The following is a 23,234-nucleotide window of genomic DNA, read 5'->3' on the forward strand; positions in this document are numbered from 1 at the left end:
TCTTGCAGTGTTACCTCAAACTCTAATGTACATCAACACTAAAAAGGCTTATATCTGTGGAATAGCTGAACAGCTTTGGATAAACAAACACTAAAATGCTCAGGGTGACAGCGCCAGCCAGATCTTCTATGTCATTGGGCTTTTCAGACCTGGTGAAAGGTCCCCTTTAATAATTTCAGGGCTTCTTCCGCCGGCACTTATAATATTTGGACTGGATACCCCCCACTATCTTTAATGGTGCGCCTTAAAGTCCCAAATTGGGGTTGCGTAACAACTAACAAAGGATAATACAAGGATTTGGCCATAAAGGTGGTAGTGAATTATTTTTTTACATGACTTTTCCTGTCTGGTATGTAGCCTGCTGAAATATGAACTAAGAGCTGAAGTCTGAGAGTCCGGGACTGTATAATCAATGGGATCGGCCTGACATCATACACCTCGCACTCCATAGGAATGTATTGGATCTGATAATGTGACTGTAGTACACACTAATATTATGTGATCGATGTGGGGAGTTATAGCTCAGCCCTGCGATCTGTCTCCCTCCTTCATTTGTTTTCCTTTTTTTTTTTTTGCATTTCATTTGTTGCATTTTGGGACCTCTATCGTACTATACATGTCACTTTCATAAGGGTCAGTAAATGTCATACCCCATAGATATGGTTCGGTCCTAATAGCGGATGCAGAGGCCTATAGATCCCTATGACATGGAATAACACAGAAGTGTAACCTTGGTATGTAATGGTTAATGGGGTTTTCCAGGCTATGGCTAGGATAGCCCATCAGTATAAGATTGGCAAAGTCCACCCAGAATGATCACCAATGGTGGAGTTTTGGTAAGCTCCTATTTAAATGAATGGAACTGAGCTGCAATGCCAAGCACAGCCACTATACAACGGATGGCGCTGTGCTTGGTAAGCAGTACAGAGTCTGCAACCCCTTCAATAAGCTGATCCGTGGGTTTCCAAGTGTCAGACCCCTCTAATCTGATACTGATGACCTACCCTAAGGACATATGATCAATATCACACTCCTGGACATCCCCTTTAAGCGACCCCAGTACAGATTTAACTTTAGAGTGCAGAAACTTTAATCTAGAAGACTGGTGTAGCGATGAGACCTGGTTCATCTGGGGCCCCAAAGGCCCCTCAACCATTAGGTAGGTCAGAGCCCCATTAAAATGTTGCATTTAGGGCCCAGGAGCTTTGCTTTAGTCTAAATGCCCCCGCCAGGGGATATAGTGCATTGTAGTTACTCCCCCTAGGCACCCAGAGCACATGCCACACTAGGACCCCCTGCCTGCTAGCTATGGTATTGCAAGGTAGGAGGTCCAGAAGACTCATAATGAACAGATACAAGCAATAAAAGGGAAGAAGCGAAGATTTTCATCAGAATGGAGTCTCCTGGCTTAGGAGAGGTGTCATGGTGGGATAATATTTCATCCTGTTATGTCATTAATAGGTGTTTCTGGGCTTAGCAGAAACCAAAAGTCAAATAAGGCAATAAATAAGCAGTCCTGCATGGCTCCCAGTTATTAAGGATATGATGTAGTCTGTCATTGAACAAAAGAAGAGTTATTCGTAGCGCCCTCTAGCGGAGCGAAGTGGAATGACAGCAGGATGCTGCTGGAATTCCAAGATCCACTCTCTCCAGCGCCATCTAGCGTTCCCCATGCAGTACTGCATACTCCCTCCCCTACAGGACAGAGAAAGGCAGAGCGACCCACACACAGAGGCGGCTTGGATGAGCGCTGCCTGCACTGAGCTGGGACCAGGACTCCGGGGCTCGGGATCGGGGCTTTCTCCAGTCTTGCATGCTGTGGGGGGCAGCAGGGGATCCCATGCGATGTGAGTAAGCTATGCATTTTGGAAATGCCCAGGCTGAAGCCCTAAGAAGAAAAGATGGCGCCTCCCCCCCTGTGCTGGGACTGCAGCTCTGCCCCCTCTTCTTCCTTTTTGCTGCTGGGCTCTTGCTGGGGCTCGGATCGGGGGCAGCAGCGGGATGGTGCCAGCCATGCCCGGGTAACTGTACCTGTGCCAACGACTCTGCTTGCCTGGTGAACTGCTCTGGTGCAGGGCTGCTGGACCTGGAGACTGTCCCTGCCAGTGTGACAGTGCTGTGAGTATACCCCAGCCTGCTAAAACCTCTGCACCCCCCTACCCCAGTGCCCTCACTGGGATCACCTCACCCGCATGCCAACCACAAACTTTTTAGAAACTTTGTAAAACTTTTTTCCAACTCTTTGCTATTGTGTTCGGGGGTGATGTGTGTTATTCTCAACGCCTGTTACAATGTAGGCTGATGGAACGACAACCATATTTAACCCTTTAGGGCTAGGGCGCCCCACTTATCAATAACCGTGCCCTCTATTGATTCTGCAAACTAGGGGGTAGAGGAAAAAATTCTGCTGCAAAAAGTCTGACATTGAGTTACATAATAGACGTGTCTGCCAGGAGTTGCAGTTGAGGGTAATCTCTTTTACGCTATGCTGCCAGGACTAGGTTGGCAATGGACATGGCACACGACATCTGACAGGCTGCCATATATATCCCACTGGCACATCAGGGTAACAGGTACACACCACTGGGACTGTCTAACACACCTTTGGAGCAACATCTTAGTCGCCCCCATCAGTAACCCCTTATATTCCACAGTATTATGGGACAGTCATGTCCAAGGGCCAGGTTGGCAACAGACATGGCACCCGCCTTCTGAAGTGCTGCCAGATCTATGTCATACTGTGGCACAACATGTTTCTCCCTTTCCAGTATAAATCTGTAACCTCTTCTGTGCCACAGTGTTTTAGGACAGTCACATACAAGGACCCAGATTGGCAATGGACATGGCACTCGATATCTGAAGTTGCAATACACTAGGCAGCCAGACCTATGAGTGGCACAACTTTGGCACGACATGTCTTAGTTGCTCCCATATCACTATAAATCATATGTTACGGGACAGTCATGTCCAAGGAAAAGTTGGCAATGGACATGGCTCCCGACATGTGACCTAGCAATACACCAGATACGTGCCAGTGTGACGCTGGATCTATGTGGCACAACTTTGGTTTGACATGTTTTCTATGGCACAAGGTTTTGGGATAGTCATCTCCACGGACTGGGTTGGCAATGGACATGGCGCACGACATCTGAAGTCAGAATACACCAGGCTGCCAAATACGTGCCAGTGGGACATTGGGTCTGTGTGGCACCAGTTTGGCGTGACGTGTCTTATTTGCTCCTGTGGTTAATGTAGCAGGATATTTGCCATTGATTTCTGTAGGACAGGAATTGGTGTCCATTTTGCAGTGGGCATGGCAGAAACCAGGCTGTAGACATAAATAGACACTACAAGCCTCGGAAAAGTTGCAAAGCCACACAGAAGCCACTGCGACCATCAATAGGACCCCTATAATAGCTTGGTGCCACCCTAGTGACTGTGCCAGTCCGCTGTGTACACGTCATACTATAATGTCGGCTTTGTAGCTGGTAATATTCCGTATTTTGGGAACATTTCTTCTAGCGATAGACCCCCACCCTCCTGGCAGTGTGATAGTCGCCTATGACTTCCTGTTTATTTCCTGCTATTGCTCATTTTGGAAATTCAGATATGGGGAGAGGTGCGTGACAAGTCAGTGTCCCCCATATGGACAGTATGTATGCCAGGGTGCCCAGAAGGTGCCCGTCAGTGTGACTGACTTTCATGTAAATGAAGGGGGGGGGGGTAAGATATGTCTCCGTCAGCTTTTGGGCAGGCTGCCTCCAGATTTGACCATTTGTGTAAAGGCTGAAATAGTTGATGCCATTGCGTCAGCTAAATTGTCAGGCAAGGTGCCAGTCAGAAGTATTGATCTCGGCCGCCTTGACCACTAAGTAACACTTCCTGTCAGAAGTAGTGACCCATGTGACTTCATTTGGGGCTCACAATCTAGGAGGCCATAAGCGGATGGCTACTTTCAATCTATCTGATTACTAAGAATCAATGGGTGCAAGTGTGCCCCCTAGTGAAGATTTACAGCAGGGGTATACAAACACTTTAAATTGTAAGAGCCATCCTAATATTCTAGTGGTCCAGAAATCAAAATTTCTAAATAAATCTAGGCTTCAATGATCAAAATAGGCCTTGTTTCCCATAGCAGCCAATCATAGCATAGCTTTCATTTTTGCAGAGCAGTTTCAGAACTGTAAGCTGAGCTCTGATTGGACAGCAAGGCCAGTCTCTTGTGTTAGGTCGCCCTGATGAGCGAGACTTTTCCTATGGTAAGATGTTGGACTTGCCAAAATCCCAATTTTTTTTTTACCAGACAGTGGTGCCTAATGGGCCACCAAGAGAGGAACGGCTTGGTCTGGGACCTAAAAAGTTGCTAAGTATCTTAGTGACTGGTATATAAGTAGTCGATGGCCAAAACTGCTGATGTCCCTGTGAAAGAAAGTGGGAGGAGAAAGTTGGCTAATTTTATACCAAAAATTGTGACTTGTGGGACAGGGGCTTATAACTCCGGGACCCCCTTTACGTTTCCACCCCTCACCTTTGTCAGGATCTCTTGTTGGGGACGGAAACCTAATCCACTTAGAAAAGCGTTCACCTGTGGAAACCCGCGGACCCCATAGACTATAATGGGGTCCGCTGGGTTTGCACCAAAAAAAGGCGGACTCGGGGATGGAAACCCCAAACGTAGACTGAGTGCATTTGCAGTGGTCTGCCTATCCGTTGTTCAGTTCCTCGAATGGATCAGAACAACGGATAGGCTGGCGCTAGTGTGAACCTACTATCAGTTTGCAGGGTTACACGGCAACTTTCTCCGCAGCTGCCCGAAGATTGCTGTCTCACCTTGCGACTCCTTCTTCAATGGCAGCGAATGGAGTCGCCTTGTGACCCCAAGAGTCCTGAAACTACAACTTCTAGTCACAAAAACGTTCCGCAGTGTTCCATGTTTTCATGACTAGAATTCTTGGTACTCTTGACATCGCAGGGTGACGCAATGATCTGTGGTTGCGGCCAGAGTTGTCGTGTTGCCGTAGTATTTCATGCAGATTTTGTTGCAAATTTCCCCTCGATTTCACCCTATGCATTTTAAAATCCACAGCAAAAAAAGCATTGAAAAAATGTACATTCTGTAGATTTAAAGGGATCCTATCATTAAAACTCAATTTTATGTCCCTAACACGTCGGAATAGCCTTAAGAAAGGCGATTCGTCTCCTACCTTTAGATGTCTTCTTCAGCCTGCCATTTGGTATAAATCCCAGTTTAATTTGGTATGCAAATGAGTTCTCTCGCAGCACTGGGGGCGGTCCTCAACGCTCAAACAGCACTGGGAGCATCCCAAAGCTGCGAGAGAACTCTCCAGCGCCACCTCCATCTTCTTCTGGAACAGCCTCTTCACACGTCTTCTTCTGGCGCTGGCTTCAAACTTCTAGGCCTCGGGCCTAGGGCAAAGCCGACTGTGCATGCCCGCCGGCTATAAGAAAATGGCTGCTTACACAGTTTTGTAAGCAGCCATTTTCTTGTGGCCGACAGGCATGCACAGTCGGCTGCCCAAGGCCTAGAAGTTTGAAGAAGACGCGTGAAGAGCCCGTTCCTGAAGAAGATGGAGGCGGCGCTGGAGAGTTCTCTCGCAGCATTGGGGACCGCCCCCCAGTGCTGTTTGAGCACTAGGGCCCGCCCCCAGTGCTGCGAGAGAACTCATTTGTATACCGGCGAAAACCGGGATTTCTACGGAGAAGACATCTAAAGGTAGGAGACGAATCGCCTTTCTTAAGGCTATTCCTACATGTTAGCGAGAAAATATTCGATTTTAATGGTAGAATCCCTTTAAGGCAATGTGTCCGTTCTACCAGTCTGTTGCAGAACAGCAAAGGATCCCAAGTGACTACATTGACTAAAATGGGGTCCGTCAGGTGTCCGCTTCTGTCATACAAAAAGTTCCGGTTTGCAGGACTTTTTCGTCCATGATATCTGCCAGACTCCGATGCAGATGTGAACACAGTCCAACAGAGATCTTGAACATAGGGAGGACTAGAAGCTCGGGGTATTTTAGAAACTTGCAGAACTTTGTATCGTGCTACGATTTATAGAGCGACTATAAACGCCTTAAAACTTTTTATTTTTTTACGTTTTTTTTCTTTCTGAAAAGAAAAAACCCCACAAACGTACGAACCGTTTTATCCAGCAGAGTTTTCGCCATGGTAACTTTAGGGTGGAATGTGAACTATGTGTAAATGTGCATTGAAGGAAAGAGCTGCAGATCTCCCAGCTGGGAGCAGTAAAGCAGTACCAGGAGAGAGCAGAGCCGCCTCTGCGCCGGGTCTTCACATAGGACAGGACGGCAGGGTCTGTAGGGCTTATGTAACGTCTTAAAGTAAAGCAGCTTCCCCGTGTGCCTGGGGCTATAGGAAAGCCTCCGACGGCTCAGCAGACGAGCGACAACCTCACGGAAATGTCTCCCTGCGCAGAAAGTTTGACTTTTGCCCTAGTAGAGTGTAGGCGGCCATATTGTATTGTGATTACTGTGTATTGTATTGTGTATAAACCTCTATAGATCATGATATCATTTTAGTTGGGACCTGATCAAGTCTATAATTGAGAATTCAAGGTTTGGTGCAGTGGATCAGTCTGGAGTTGCAGCTGTTTAGCTCGCAGAGCATTGTCTAGGCTGGATACAGTGGTATCTACCTGAGCTACGAGCAGTATGAGACTTTGTATATGGGCTTCTTAAAGGGGTTGTACCATGAAACATTAGAATGTTAATAATGTATTATAATAAAAATGGATATTATTAGGATAGAGGATAAATTGCTCATCGGTGGGGTTCAGTGAGAACACCAGAGTTACAAAGCGGGGGTGCCACCACTATATTCATAACCTGAACAAAACACCCCACATACTCAGGATGGGTGGGGGTTTCAGCAGACGAACCTCACAGATCAGCAATTTATCTTCTATTCTATGAATAGAGGACATCCCCTTTAATTAATCAACTAGTGGGTACCTTTGCAACCCTTAAAGGGGTGTTCTAGCCTCAAGCATGTTGCCTGCCCCTTCCAAAGCCTATGGCACTGACTGATAGAATTGAGCACGTAGGTAGATATTTATGAAGACTGCCATATTGAACGCCAGTCTTCATAGCCCTGGCACCGACCGAACAGCCACAACATTTCTGACTAGTCGCACGCCTCTTCATAAACGAGACCCCTCCCCCGCTGGGCCTCGCACCTACTCTAGAATGTTCACCAGCTTGTAACTGCATAGATTTCAGCGATTGCGTCCGTAAACTGGAATAAATGATCTTAAAGGAATCCTATCATTAAAACTCAATTTTTCCTCAGTAACACATAGGAATAGCCTTAAGAAAGGCTATTCATCTCCTACCTTTAGATGTCTTCTCCGCGCCGCCATTTGGTATAGATCCTGGATTTTGTCGGTATGCAAATGAGTTCTCTCGCAGCACTGGGGGCGGTCCTCAGCGCTCAAACAGCACTGGAGGCGTCCCCAATGCTGCGAGAGAACTCTTCAGCGCCGCCTCCATCTTTTTCAGGAACGTCCTCTTCACGCGTCTTCCTCCGGCGCTGGCTTCAAACTTCTAGGCCTAGGGCTAAGCCGACTGCGCATGCCCACCGGCCACAAGAAAATGGCCGCTTACACAGTATTGTAGCACACAACTCCCCACAACACTTTTGATTTTCTTGATTTCCCCCCCGGTGGGGTTGCTAAAACGCTAGTTGTTGTAGGAGCAATAGAAATCGCTAAATAAAAGGGGGTAAAAGTTGCGCCACTAACGTTTCGTTGTGTCCCATTACCTCACTACTGAGCCTTTACATGTGATATTCATGTGGGTACAAGGCCTGATATCCAGATGGAAAAGTCAGTATGTGAACAAGCCCGTAATCTTGGATAGAAAGCGCTTCTCACATGTATTTTGGCCACTTGCACTGGAGCGTGAAGAGGTGCTGGGACTATAAATTTGGAGATATTTTGGAGCCGCTTATGATAACCACTTGCCAACTACAAGGAATAACATACTTCAATATGTTGTGAATGTGCCGTGAACTTATGTGACAGAATATTCCGATGTTTGTGTATCGAGCCTCGTACTGTGGAATAGCGGAGATTGGTGCAGTCTATGGGGGTATAAATAGACCAATGCAGCTCTGCTACATCTGTTTGGAATGTGTAGTACTAGAGGCGGATGTTGCCTTGGGGTCAGGGCTGTAAATTTGGTAGGGCTAACCACTAACTCCACCCAAAACTGGGCCCCACTCCGACTCCACAGCCCGGGGGTCACTGTAGTAGTTGTACCCTAGAAGTCAATTTCTTTGTGGTTTGTTTTATTGAAGAATGAAAGAAGCGAAAATTAGTTCCACTATAACACAGAAATTGGCTTACAGTCTTAAAGGGGAAGGCCGTGGGTCGGGGAAAATAAAAAAAGAAGGGCTAACCACATACTTCCAGTCTTCCATTGCAGTATTGGGTTCCTCGATCCTTTCCCTGTCCGCACTGGTCGGGGCCGAAGTGAAGCAGCCAATCTCGAGCCCTAGTGGTCATCTGTTGGGTAACTGCTAATACATTATTGGGACTCAACTGGCCGCAATAGTCGCCGGTGCAGCTTCACTTCCAGCCTGACGGGCGTAGCCATCGGAGGAACAGGAATAGCCCAGTCCTCCATGAGTTTTCCAGCTTGACTGAAAAACTCTTTCTAGGCGATTTCCTTCCTTTTTGTTTGAAATATTTCCTAAAAGTAAGCTGATCAGTATTGCATTGATCGGCAAGTGTTCTGTTTCCCTGCAGCACCACCACAGGGGATTTGAGGAATTACATGGGTCACAGTCCTCCAGAGATGCCTTTGTAGCCACTCGAAACTCCAGCTAAATGATTGGGGGTCCCGAATTGGTGACTTACCTTTAGCTGCAGACTATGGAATATCACAGTTGTTGTTGTAAGCCCCTCTCTCGCCTCAGGGAATACATGATACAAGTTGCCATGTAAATTTCACAAAATAAAATTTCAATCACCCTTCAAGTTGTCAGTCTGTGAGATGTATCACATGACACCCCCTCTTCCAATTGGAATTTGACAACTGGCCCGGATTCCACTTACATTTCTCATGAAAGCTGATGGGAAACAACTCCCATGTTTTGCAAGGTTTAGATTGCAGCATATGGAAACATTTTAGATTTTTTTTGTTTTTGGAAATATTTTATTTTTGCCCTTTCATATCAATGGTGAGCGACTTTGCCAATGACCTAGGGGTTGCAGCCAATGGACTCCTTTATCCATTGGGCCCACAGAACATGATTCTAGGGGCCCATCTACCATCTTCTACTGGACCCCTGTACCTGTTACCGTCTTTAAAGCTGGGCCCACCAAAGGATCCTCTGGTTGAGACGTATTCTCTTGACTTATTAAGCTCCTATTCCAGGACCTTAAAAAAATCTGGACTATTTTTGAGCTGCCGTAGTCTTGTATAGGTCCATGTATGCTTTGGCATCCCTATTTTTGGGTGGAGTTGCCCTTTAAATTTTCTCCTTCTTCTTCTTCTGACTTTGAGAACTACTCGATGCCGAATTATTTGAGATTTTTTAATTCCCCGTCCATTTACTTAGTAGAATTTCTCATCTCTTGCCCAGAACATCAATTTGTAATTTTAGGGAGCGTCGATAGGAAAAGGGAGGATAGAACAGAGCCGCACATTGTAAGGGGAGGTATCAAATTCTGCTTCACTGTCATTTTTCTTCATTTCTCCGTCAACCAGTTTCTGTCCAGTGTCAGGAATTTTGGCTCAGAAGTGGAAACGGCTAATTACAATCAAATTAACCTCCGTCTTCCCGTAGGCCGTAGTTCACACACAGAAATGTGCCTTTTTGGACTCTGTCTAGGATTACAGGACACAACATCTACTCTGTGTATTGCAGAGCACTGTTATGTTTAGTATCTCGGAGGTCAAAAATACCGTACTTAAAGGGGAAGTCCAACTAAAAACATGTGTCGGAAAATGAAGACCCATAAACCCATACCCCCTCTGATTCTGACATCGTCTGGACCTTTTTATATATGGAGTCTAGAGGGCATCAGAAATTTCAAAAAATTCTTATTCTACTGTATTGTCAATCTCAGCCGAAGAACATGGGGTCTGTAAGTTTCCACTACCATCACGTCATACCGTAACCATATGTCATGGAATAAATAACGTACACCGTCCAACCGACGGCATAAGTTCTTGTACACTTGAGAAAGGGTCGGTAAGACCCGAAACGCGTTGTGTTGTGAACCTCAATAAAGTTTTATGAAGCTATCTTGAACATAATGGGTGAAGCGCAGTCCTATGTTTCTGGTCCTTTGCATCTATAACGTATACCAGCACATTGGAGGCCAAAAGGACCCTCTTATGGCCTCCGTTGTATGCAGTGTGGCCTATGGAAATTTTTGAAGTGTGTGCTGTTCAACACAAGCCGGAAGTGTGAATGTAGCCTTATACAACAGCAACCAACGCAGGCCGTAATTTTAGTTTCATGTGACTTCAGTCCTGCTGTGAAAAGTAACGTGAACTTTTTGGAGTCCATGCGCCAGTTTGATGTTTTTAGTAGTGATAAAAGCAAAAATTTGGCACATAATTTGTAGAGATCGTGCATATTTAGAGCGCATCATGCCCCAGTCTTATTATTGACAGAATTCAGAACAGGCATTGGCCTCTTAATAATTCTGGTACGATGCGGGAGGTCCTTTGCACCAGAATTGAACTCCGCCCAACTCGGGGACGGGCGTAAATTTCAGGTTTAATTTACGCTACTTTTCTGTGTGCATTATATCAAATTTGTTGGGCTGATATATCAGTAAAGCATCTTGATCCCCGAGTGCTCATTGTTATGAAAGGAAAAGGGGCACTTTGCAGCATTTTTGGGGCAAAATAGCCATGCACCAAAATGAGTGGCTCTTGTTACACCAGAAAACTGGCATGATCAGGTTCATAAATTCCCCTACTGATCTGTGTCCTGTTATACATGGTGTCTAGTTAGAGGGTACACAGGCCCACTCACTGCACCTGTTTGTATCCAAAAAATCAGTTGGCCAAAAATAAGTGCTGACCATGTAGACTTATGGAGGTCATCTGGATGGAGCCAACACACAAGCCTTTATACTCTTCCCATCAGCCAAAGGCAAAACGCAAGGAAACTTTCCAACATTTTTGTGGGTGCACATCCTCCCATTGACCTCTCCTTATTAAAGGTCTGGATGCCCTTTAAGGCTGACCTCTGGATCAGATGGGTTGTAGTCATGCTCCGGCGCCTGTCACGGGACGATGATTCTGGAATTTAAGTGTGAATGGTGTAAATATAGATAAGTGAAGCTCCGAGCGTGGGATATTCGCAGCAGCTAGAGATCATCGTGGGATACTCAGGACTGGTTACACAAACTAACCATTTTGGACACGTCTTCATTGCACAGATTTTTGGCTTACAGTTCCCGAAATGTTCTTGGATCAAGGTGTGGTCCTGGGAGCAGCAGAACAAGGCGTAGCATCCCATTTAACCGTTTCAATGTTATTATAGTATTACATTTTGGAGGGAGGTGCATCCTCTAAATGTGCTCGCTGAAAACTGGGTTTTGGAAATAGGAGGAGAGGCCCGTGGTCAAATTTTTGTGGCCTTTTATAGTTTTTGCTAGTCTTTTATTCAGCAGTTTACTGCCTCTATACATAAGGGCTCAGATCACTTTATAGTCGGGGTTCAGGCCAAATCAATGGGGTGATAACTGGTGCCTAACTTCTTGAAATCTTCTATGGTGCTTGGTAACAAAGTCAAATTGGTTCTTGGAGGAGTCCCTTAGATATCCCACCAACTTCAACACCATCACACCAGACCTGAGTGCCAGTTTTCCGGCATTAGGTATGAGCGCCATATTTAAGAAGTTACTGTGCCACTTTTTCCAACCTTTTGTCACTTTTACATTGTCGAAAAAGTGAATAGTCGTATTTTTCTGGTCACTTTGTTCGCGAGCATAGACTTAGACATAGACTTCACGGTGTTCTAAGTCGGTTCCACGCATTGGTGAATCGGGCCAGATTGACTCCTTTTCTTCAATCAATAACATATGTGGTTGTATACGATACGGTATATTCCAGTGGATTAGACACAGCCACCGTATATCATTGATTGTCTGACGTTCCGATACTAACCGGTACAGACAGGATGATGGAGAAAGTCCAAGATGTCATGACCATGGATCATAGAGTTCTGAATCATTGTGGTAATGGTCACAGGTTGCCTCTCCATGACTCGCACCCAACTTCCCAGTGCAGGCACGACAGGGTTAACTGTATCCCCCATAATACTGCTGTGTCCATCCTGTAGATGGGACGTTGGTGACAACCACTTTGATCATGGCCTCCTAGGGCGGCGCTCATCGCTGTCCTGGATCAGCCTGTAGCCTGGCTGAGCATAGACATCTGGTGAATGTTGGCTGTCCATAAAATGTGTTTTTCTTCTCATTTTGGCCCGTGTTGAGATGTAAACCTCTTCGCAGCCTCTCGATATTAACAATTATGTTATGGATAATGGGAAAAATCTGCATATTTTCTCTTTGAATTGTGTGGGGCTTTATTTAAAGTGACAACTTGCTCTTAAAGGTTCATTTATGAAATCCTTAAAGTCCAAAAAAGAAAATGTTTGGAGCTCACCGTGTGTGTTCTGATATTCCAACCGGGGTGCACGATCAGCTTTCCGGGCAGAAAAGCAAGTGAAATGGGTAATCAACAAGAGATGAAGATCAGCATCACTCCGTGGAAAATGTAGAAAAAGTTCTTTAATCCATTTCAAACGTAAAAAACATACAACAATGAAGAAAAAGTGATGACAAAAAACGCCGACGCGTTTCAGAACACGCAGTTCCTTAATCATGGCTTTTAAAGCCATGATTAAGGAACTGCGTGTTCTGAAACGCGTCGGCGTTTTTTAATGTGTTTTTTGTCATCACTTTTTCTTCATTGTTGTATGTTTTTTACGTTTGAAATGGATTAAAGAACTTTTTCTACATTTTCCACGGAGTGATGCTGATCTTCATCTCTTGTTGATTACCCATTATGAAATCCTTGCCTAATTTTAGGGGCAGACGGTCTTCCACTTCTACGGATCCTACTTCTCTACAGTTGTTTATGATCAAGTAGGCCTCAATTCACTGACAGCAGGCAGAGCAATTGAGACATGAAGTCATGCTTTCCAAATCTTCCAAAATCTCTGAGAGGTTCCCTCAAAAAGGGGTCTCATTGTCCTAGAAGAGTGGGCAAATGTCCCTGGTCCAGGGGAGTTCTCTCGCATCTGACAGTCTTTCAGTCCTGTTGTATGTGACGTGGGCGCATTGTGTTGGTCACATCATGAAAAAGGGGGGAGACATGCAACAAAAAGGGATGTGTTGCACCCCCAAAGTGGGCAGGGATTATCAAAAGTTGGCAAATATGTATAAAATAGATTGGGAAGTTACAGAACTTCTCATTAAGCAACATACATAATATTAGACCACCCCTTTAAATTTCTGATAGGGGTGGTCTCATGGGCCCTCTATATGAACCCAATAGGATCTCATTATGGTAGACCGTTCCATCCATGTACTAACTGGTTGCATTCAGTGAGTACATGGTACCACATGCAATACTACTTTTCTCCTGTAGTGGCCACTGTAGGAAATCTTGAGCCACCATTTTCAGAAGCAACGATAAGATGATTAAATAATCAGCTTCAATTTATAAAGTAGACTAAAAGTCTAATTTACCCAAGTGTGTTGTCTTGTTGAAGATCATATCCTGCAGGCATGGTGAACAAGCAGAACTGCAGTGTAAAGCATGGATAAATGAGAGTGTAATAGCTTGATCCTAAAAGTGAGACCCCCAACGATCCTTAAAAGTATACTTGTGGACAATCCCTTTAAGTAGTACGTCTATTCCATATTTAGATGATCTTATCCCATCCTTTTGTCATTACATAACTTTATACACAGCAAATTCTCAAATATTTTTTCGTTGACGTTGTGCCGGAACGAACGCTATTACCACGATCGGTTCTGTTATAAAATTATAGTGAGAACGCCATGAAGCTATTTTCGTGTTTGTCATTAAGCGCTTCTTCTCGGATGATGTCAGACACTTTCCATTACTCACATCGAGTTCATGGTAAGAATATAATTAAAGCAAGCTTTATTAAGGAATCTGTAAGGCTGCGGAAATATCACTAGGGGGCACCAGCAGAGAAAGACAGCATGCTAAATTATGGAGACGGGGTCACTTTAAGAACAACTAGATACGGAGTATCGAGACTGTCTCTTTAGGAACTGCACACGATGCAAGTTAAAGAATATTTCCACCAAAGAGCTAGGAACCGAAATTTTTCACATTTTTTTTCTCATTTTTGGCAGTATATTATATGGCAGTAGTCTATGGATAGTACGGTATGGTGGTATTATTATTGCACAGTATTACAGTCCAGCTTTCTACCAAAAGATGTAGGGTTCCAGCTTTAGATTTTTAGGTCCATCGGCTCCGTGGCATCTGGGATTAGACCATGGAGTTCCTCGTAATATGTCCTTTTGGCACATGACCTAGACACACCATATTCCCAGGTAACGGCACATGTGCTTCTGCCCATTGACATCTCTTGGTTGTCTAGAGAGACTGGTAAACGAAACCGTCCTCGGGAGAGCAGGAGAGTTAATCATTTGTGGTATATTTTGATTTTCGGCATGTGACAGGGACAAGGTCGCTTTATTCTTTGTCTCTCGGGTCACTGTTTGTCCTTGAGGCTTACGGGTTTTTTTTCAGTGTTATGTCCTGGGTATAGCCTGGAGATAGAAGTACAATGGTTTACTGATATAAAATAAAGGGTCGAAAACCAGTATTGGTTCAAGGATCACTGCGAACCCCATAGAGGAAAATGGAGCGGTGGCTATACACATAATACCACTCCTGCATTCTTGTGATCATTGGGAATCCTAGTGGTCAGACCCCAGCAATAAGACATGTACCCTTTATCCTACAGATAATAGTTTGGGATCTCCATCAGAGTAAATGGCTACCGCATCATCTCTCTTTCTATCTGGAGGACCCACAGACACTAAGGAAGCTCATTGATTTCCATTGATACCATGTAATTCTTAATTTCACCAGCAGCTGTGCTGTAGGATACTAGAAAAGTTCCTGCTAGACACTCTTGCAGATCATCGCTGATCATTTTGGGTCCTAGCAACTGGGCAGCTTGTAACCAGCTTATTTTTGGGTTACCCTTCTAACAAAATGGAACTATAACCTGCTGACTTGTTACCTAATATATCCTTAAAATATACATTTTAGGAAAATATGCAGCAAGATAATAAATGTATTCTTCCTACTTGAGCTACAGTATGACACCACCATGCTATTAGCTGTAATCCAGCTTCCCCCGACACTTTGGACAGATCAGTGCCACTGGCAATGACCCGTGCTAAAATCTTATCAAATCCCATTAAAATGAACAGCCTGGTTTAACTTCTCTGCAGACTGCCAACTGCAATGTAATCCCTCCCGCCGGCATACGAGGGATCCGAGGAGCACAGGAAGACAGCAAATGTCACCGGTTAATGTACTTTACAGACACGGAGAGGAGAAACCAGTTTTATACATTAGATATTTGTAGCTCCGTATCCCTTATACTTCCTGTTCTTAAAGGGAACGTGTCATGAGGAGAGAACCTTAAAGGGAGTCTGTCACCAGAACCCAGTATGTCCCTGCAGATAGATAGGTTAGGGTCACCAGCATATCACCCCAGCCCTGCAGATAGATAGGTTACTGTCACCAGAACCAGCATATCACCCCAGTCCTGCAGATAGATAGGTTACTGTCACCAGAACCAGCATATCACCCCAGCCCTGCAGATAGATAGGTTACTGTCACCAGAACCAGCATATCACCCCAGTCCTGCAGATAGATAGGTTACTGTCACCAGAACCAGCATATCACCCCAGCCCTGCAGATAGATAGGTTACTGTCACCAGAACCAGCATATCACCCCAGCCCTGCAGATAGATAGGTTACTGTCACCAGGACCAGCATATCACCCCAGCCCTGCAGATAGATAGGTTACATCAATATGCACATAAGCTCTTTGGGGAGGGCATTTCTGTTGCTCCAAAGACCACATTTGCAACAAAGGGAGCCACTCAGAAGGGAATAACACCATTGGATTCGGGTGACCCTAACCTATCTATCTACCTGGTTCAGGTTGAAATTTTTGGTTAACATTGGTGTATACATAGTATACTAGATCACTGAAGTTTTACAACACGTCGTGTCTGTTCATCTAAATGCGCATATATTTGGTGGAAATTTACCAAAATTGGTGAGCGTGTGTCCATAGTGAAGATTTAAAGGGGTTTTCCAGGCTAGAGATATTGTAAAGACAGGTCACGAGTATCGGATCTGTGGGGATTACAACCCTAGTAGATGAGCAGCTGATATACAGAGAATGGAGCAGGAAGCAGACAGTGCTGTTCTTTGTGTAGTGGGGGAACCTAGTCACTGCATCTAAAAGGAGCTGATCTGCAGTACCTGGTCTGGACACTACACAGAGAACAGCGCTATCTGCTTCCTGCTCCGTTCTTTGTATAGCAGTTGCTGAAAACAGTTGATCACTGGGGGTGTCTGATGTTGGACTTCCACCAATCTGGTATTGATGAACCATCTTTAGGATCATCAATATTTTTAACCCCTTTAAGTTGCTGCTTTCATTTGCTTTTCGACTTGGGATTGTACGGACAACTCCTCCACTATTTTTGATAGATCTCTCCCAATATGTGTAAGAGAGCAGTGAACTGCTACGCCAGCAAAAAAAAGTTGACTGCAGATAGTCAGCAGGTGCGCAACAACTACTTGCAGAGCCTGCCCTGTCTTGGTGGTCCCTCCAGAATATGGCTGTATGTTTTCCTCTTCATATACCTTGGTCTGCATGTTTGAGGCTTTCCTTACCGCACATGAAGGAGGGATCAGTTCCCTTACCCAATGTGTCTGGAATCCACAGATGTTTACAGCTCGCTGCTGCAGGCCGATCCCAGTCTGCTCATCATTCCAGCTGTGGCTCTTCCGGGACAGGCAGATCTTAAATCCCGGGGGCTGGGTCCTGAGCTCTGGATCACTGGACAATGTTCTGAGCTTAGTCGTGGAGCGGATGTTGTGTTCCCAGAACTATGGTTTCTGGGTGTTTACATCAGTTTACAGGAACCCTTTCATCACAATGCGAGGCACGGTCTTGTATTCTGAAGCACTGGGGGGGAATCTAAAAACTGGCGGAACGGGGCAGATGGCTCAGACTGGCCTTGGATAATCGTCTATCTGTTCCATTGCGCCTCTTGAGGCCATGGTCCTCATACCGTCTATATGGGGTAGAAGGGGAGGCCTGTAGCCAACGTTGTAGTTAGGCCCACCAGCCCTATATCATTTCCCAAATACTCAGCCGCTAGTTGACCATGCAAGTTACTGAACTTGTCCAAGTGATAGGACCACCGACTATGGCCGTGCCAGTTAAAAGGTTCACCTCTTTGGAGAATCCCTAAATTTTTAGAAGGGTCGCTTGACAATACGTTAAATACAAAGATTCCTTGGCATTGCCTGTAATCTGTGCGAAAACCTATAAATAAGTGTTACATTTTCCTGCAGCGCCCCCGCAGGGAAAATAGAGTATTACACAACATCCATTCAAATCAACGGGTTGCCTCTATTTTAAAGACAGGTTCTCCAGAGTGATGGACGCTCTTTGTAACCACTTACCATTTTGGCCAAAAGGTCACGGGTCCTGAATAGTAGACACCCCCCCCCCCTCTATTAACTCTAAACTTTCCAAGTGGGGTTTCTAAACTGGACAGACTCTTTAAAGAAGCCTGGTCCGTTTTCTTTACATGACTGTTTTTGTAAGTATTCCTCCTAAGTTTCTTAGAACTTTGTGTTTTGCCGATCCTATGTTATTCCACCTGGAAATGGATGACGAAATCCTGTTTGTGGTTTAACCATTTGTTCTCTGTGTTCTGACATTCTCCGTAAGTAGAGCGCATAGGGACATTTCTGTCCCACCAGAGGAATGGTAATCGCCAGCTGTCAAAATAGTCATACCTTTCCTTGAGGAATAACAGAGGAACGTCACAATACAGCGAGTTCTTAGAAAAGACATCTTTGCTACTGAGTCAGTGGAATTGCATTTGCATCTCCTGTACCATAAGAAGCGCTCGCCTCCGCAGCGCCAGATCTGGCCGCAGTGGACCAGTCTCTCTCAAAAACAACATGGCAGAGGGTTTTAAGAGGCAAATTCAGGCGACTTTCAGTCTGAACATTTTGTTGAGCCTCAGCCATGCCTTGCCAGGCCTCATAAATCGGGATTTCCTCATCTGTGATACAGCATGGCTTCCTGAAGCGTCCTTCTTTTCCTATGGAAATAAATCTGCAACTGTAATTTAACCCCATGTGCAGGGAACGGGCCGAGAAGCGCTCGCCCACGCTCATGCGTCACCGCCACCCCCTCCCCTTTTCCCCAAACTTCTGGAATAGTTGCTGGTACTTCATAAAGTGGGCCTCAGGAAAACCACAGCCAGGCCACAGTTTCCATGAGTAACAGGAGGAGTTAATAGGAGGAGGGGGAGGTCTACGTCTTCCAGGTATTTCCTTCTCGGTAACCTGGAGCATTCCACTCCGTGTAGAACTACAACTCCCAGCATGTCAAATCCGTCTGGCTAGGTGGAAGTTGACAATTGATCACTCCTGGCTAGGAAAGTTGAGTGGCAGCCCCAGTCTGAAGGTTTGTTAATTTGACTTTAAGGGGGAGATGTTCCTTAAAGGTTTTCGTCCGCGTCGGAGTCTGTCGTAGTGTCTAAAATTGCGGAACAAAAAAGTCCTGAAAGTCTAACTTTTTCATCCGACGATTTCCCCTAAAAGGAATGGACATCCAAAGTCAGTGGGGTCACTCGGGCTCCGTTGGTGTCCTCCAAGAGACCAGAAGAACGGATGCCCAATGTGAATTTAGTGTAAGTCTGGTAATATTTGATCCTTGGTGGTCTGACTCCGAGCGCCGTGTCAACCAGTAGATCACATAGAAATGCGTCTCCAGAAAATAACCCTTTTTTTAAAAAAAAAAAAATTTCTATATCATCTAATTTTTTTAAAAAATTTCACTCTGGCTACTAAGCCTAATAATGACTCTTTGTAGCTGTCACTCATTGACATCACTGAGAGGATTACAATAGACGATAACACCTCTGACCCATGATTACATCACTACTGACAATAGATGACGTCACCGCTTCTCTTCTGCCCTCCCTGCACAGAGACCCCATAGACCTCAGTGAGTCGGCTCCAGACTATTATTACCTATGGCCATGACTGTGCTGTAAAGCAGATCACTAAGTGCTGTGAGCAGAGGAGAAGCTCAGGCAAGATGGCCGTCTCCATAATAATGTACAGAAAATATAAACAGATTAGGGGCCACACGGTGGCTCAGTGGTTAGCACTGCAGCCTTGCAGCGCTGGCGTCCTGGTGTTCAAATCCCGCCAAGGGCAAAAAACCAACTGCAAGGAGTTTGTATGTTCTCCCCGTGTTTGCATGGATTTCCATCCCATATTTCAAAGACATACTGATAGGGGAAAATGTACATTGTGAGCTCTATGTGGGGCTCACAATCTACATTTAAAAAAAAAAAAGAAAATATAAACAGATTAGATTAGATGTTTTTCATAAATAAACCCTTCCTTTTAAGGGTTAGTTGACACGTAGTTTTTTGGTCCACGTCAAAATCCGGATCAAAATGCGCCTGCCGCGGCTAGTTGCGGCTTTCTGCTCCAGATCAGGCCCAAATGAATGGGCCTAGTCCGGAGGGATTGTCTTGACGGGGAAGCCGCGGCGGTTTCTGCTGCGGATCTGCGTCAAGATAGGGCAGGGCGCTGACAATCTAATATTGCCAGCTTTATGGCGTTTGGCTACTTTTACATTCAGATGGCATTGGCGTCGTAAACTTTAGATATTCGGCACCATCTGCTGGTTAGCGTTCTGGGTATTGAAGCATTGGCCTAAGATCGTGACCTGAAGGATTTATCGCTCTGACAACAAGGACTCGGGGGCATCAGTCATTTCCAGCCGGACACTCCATAAAGTACGGCCTCCAGGGCCGCAATATCGGAAAACACAAAGTACAGGAAGGCCTTGACGTATACTATGTTTAATGTTGGCAATGGTGACTTTCTGCTTTTTGAATGTTTTTGTTAACAATGTTATTGGACTTCCTGGTTCATGACTAGAATGAAAGAACATCAGTGAAGACTGACACGTATACAGGCTCAGCAGTCATAGCTTATTTAAAGGTCTGGTGCGCATACACATGCACACACTTAGAGCGCCATACTGTAATATAAATCTCCCTCCTGACCCATATAGTCCCATATAACGGTTAGTATGAAGGGAATGATCTCTTCGTCTCTGACTGGCTTTAGTGGAATATTCCTTCAAAGCCAAATTCTCTGCACTTGATTAATACGTCTTGGAAAACAACTGAGAATTACGACCGCGCATAAGTCATTCAATGGGATTGCTTCTTTAAGTTATAGATATAATCCGTATAACCGCACGGGAGGAGACGCGGCTAAAAATAAAACACGAGACGCTATGAGCTCATTGGGGCGTCTGCAGTCTGTGCGTGCCATTGTCACAGGGATGAGGTGTGGTACTACAGGTTCCAGCATAAGCATCGGAGATCGACTGTAAAATCAAATAAACGCTAAAATAATAAAATACTAAGGCTAGGTTTACATCTGTGTTTGGAGACGTTCCGGTGTCTTGCAAGTCTGTTTTTTTTTGTCTAGAGGTTTCAGTAAAAAACCCTCCAAAAATGGGCTACACGACAGAACCGACCATGGTCATGGGGTCTATTAGGCACCATTTGTGTCCATCAGATCTGATTGTGTCTGTTGTTCTATTCCGGTTCCTCGACGGGCCTGAAGAATGGAAAGAAGGACATAGGTGTGAGCCTGGCGTAATGTAGGACACAAGATGACAATGTTGGACTGAGGTTCCTTGGGCCTATCAGATCAAATGATTTTGGTATCTTCCCTCAAAAAACTCCTAGGAAATATACCATAGCGCCCTTCAAATTTGGGTTATGTTCTACAGTACCGCCATTGTGTTAGAGCCTGGGTCCACTGGAGGAACCTCTGGTATTTGAAATAGACTGTCATCAGCCTTGCACGGCATGATAAAAACATTCAGTTCCTGTTCCCTGTGCAGGTTACTTCAGTATATGGCAAGTGATAAGGAGCCTGGGAGTCCACAGGAGGTTCCTCAGCTCAGTCACATACATAAACATGGCTGTGGTTACTGGTAGCTGATTGGATGCAAGTGACTCCGCTTTAGACTGTGCTGGGATTTCCTGCTCTGATTGAAGCAGGCAGAGCAGCTTACAAGTTATCTAGGAGTCTAATCATGGACTGTGTCAGATTTTGGATCTCATCGGTTTACAAGTGTGGCTCTGCTTTAAAGACAAGTTTTTCTAATTCTGAACAACCCCTTTAAGATCAGATCTATATGCTCCTTATCTAACAAAGAGAATAATAAAAAACCTGCCGCCTCGCAAGCTGTGAATTCACTCGCATCGCTTTGCCGTGTGATGGTGTCTCGCCTTTGTGACCATATTAGGATGCAGTGTAATAGGCAAGACATCTGTCTGGGAATACACAAAGCCTCTCCATAACACGACATGAATCCCTGGAAGCATAGATGGCTTGTGAGCGAGAAGCGGCAATCTCAGCCAGTGGATTGTTTTTGTTATTTTTTTTCCTATATATCGGTATATTAGTTAATTTGGAAATTTATCAATTTTGTATAAGGAGTTGGTAAAAGACAAACACAGAAGGGAGGGGCAATATTATCAGCCGTATCTTTAAAGAGGGAGTAACAAGCATCTGTCTTCTCGTCTTAGTCCTTAGGACTCTGTTATTCCTCCTTGGTAATGTGCCACCCCATAAATCCTGATGCAAAGGGAAAGGGTTCAATAGGATGTGGAACAATTGACTACACGTTGTAGTCGTTCACCTTGGACATGACCTAAGGCTGAAGCTAGAACCTCTCTGGTAACCAACTGGATCACATTCGGGATGGATTGGACTGTGCATGACCAAAACAAGTCCAATTACCCCTTTTATTTTTGTGCCTTATGTCATCGGGAATAGGGTGAGTCTATCACAATGAAGAAGTGGGGAATCATAGAACAGCACCCCCAAGACAATATCCTATTCCAACCATGAAAACATGGTTGGTTTTTCATTCCATCAGAAAATTTTTGATGGACATTCTGCTTTGGAAGAGTTAAGAGACCAGCATAAGGTAGTCGTTTATGACACAGAGTTTCCTCCAAGTTTCAGGAGCCTGGAACATTTTCCATAGAACAAACCTCAGAGCTTCCTTTCTGCTTTTGGAAGTGGAGCGAGCAATGGCCTCCACCCCCATTTAAAAAAAAAATTAAAAAAAAGTGCCGTCAGCTAAAAATTGGAAGAATTGGCACAACTAAAAAGTTCCCACCTCCTAAAAAATATTATAGGAGAAAACAAGCTATATGGTTCCTGGAAGGAGCTCTTAATAGACTGTACTCAGCTGTTAATTGGTCTATTAAATGGCTCAATGTCATGATGACCGCACCTTAACCGTTCCACGGCTGGATTGTAGGGCAAGATGGGATGTGGTTTTTGAAGGGATTGAAGAACAGCAGCTATGGATGACCGAAAACATACTCGTCGTTGTAAAATCAACTTGAAATGTAAATTTTGACCCCTTGTATGGACCAGCCATAATTCATAGGAAGGACATACCATTTCTGTACTCGGAAGGGTAGACTGGAGGAGTAGGAGGACCTCTAGAGATCAACCAAGGTTAGAGGTCTCAAAGTTTCCTGCCTGCCTTGTCAGGACTTTTTACTCGTCGTTGGATTTAATCAAAGTATTGGTCTACAGCCATGCTAAAATTCTACATGTAACAAAATGATGCATATTTACAGGGAATTGGCTCGGAATTAGGTAGAATAGTTGGTGGTAATATTACACCAATAATGGGAAGTTCTTAACCCATTTTAAGGTGATCTGTTTTGACCATTTGATCTTTGCGTTGAGCAAGACCATGATGGTCTTGCAACAGAAGAGCTTAGTGGTCATCCACTGTGAACAATGTGTGAGTTGGACATCCATTGGTCTTGGGACTGA

The 23,234-nt window shown here is 44.8% G+C and overlaps 1 protein-coding gene across 1 annotated transcript in view; it reads left to right on the plus strand.

Annotated features, from left to right (window-relative positions):
* Positions 1–1,703: 1,703 nt before the first annotated feature.
* PKD1 (polycystin 1, transient receptor potential channel interacting) overlaps positions 1,704–23,234 on the plus strand; it is a 73,348-nt gene continuing 51,817 nt past the window's right edge. Inside the window, exon 1 of the mRNA XM_075284679.1 lies at positions 1,704–2,118. Within this exon, the coding sequence (XP_075140780.1) occupies positions 1,859–2,118 (260 nt within the window). The 5' untranslated portion in view covers positions 1,704–1,858. The remainder of the gene's footprint in view (positions 2,119–23,234) is intronic.

The sequence above is a fragment of the Leptodactylus fuscus genome, chromosome 8, assembly GCF_031893055.1.
Source record: "Leptodactylus fuscus isolate aLepFus1 chromosome 8, aLepFus1.hap2, whole genome shotgun sequence".
NCBI lineage: Eukaryota > Metazoa > Chordata > Amphibia > Anura > Leptodactylidae > Leptodactylus > Leptodactylus fuscus.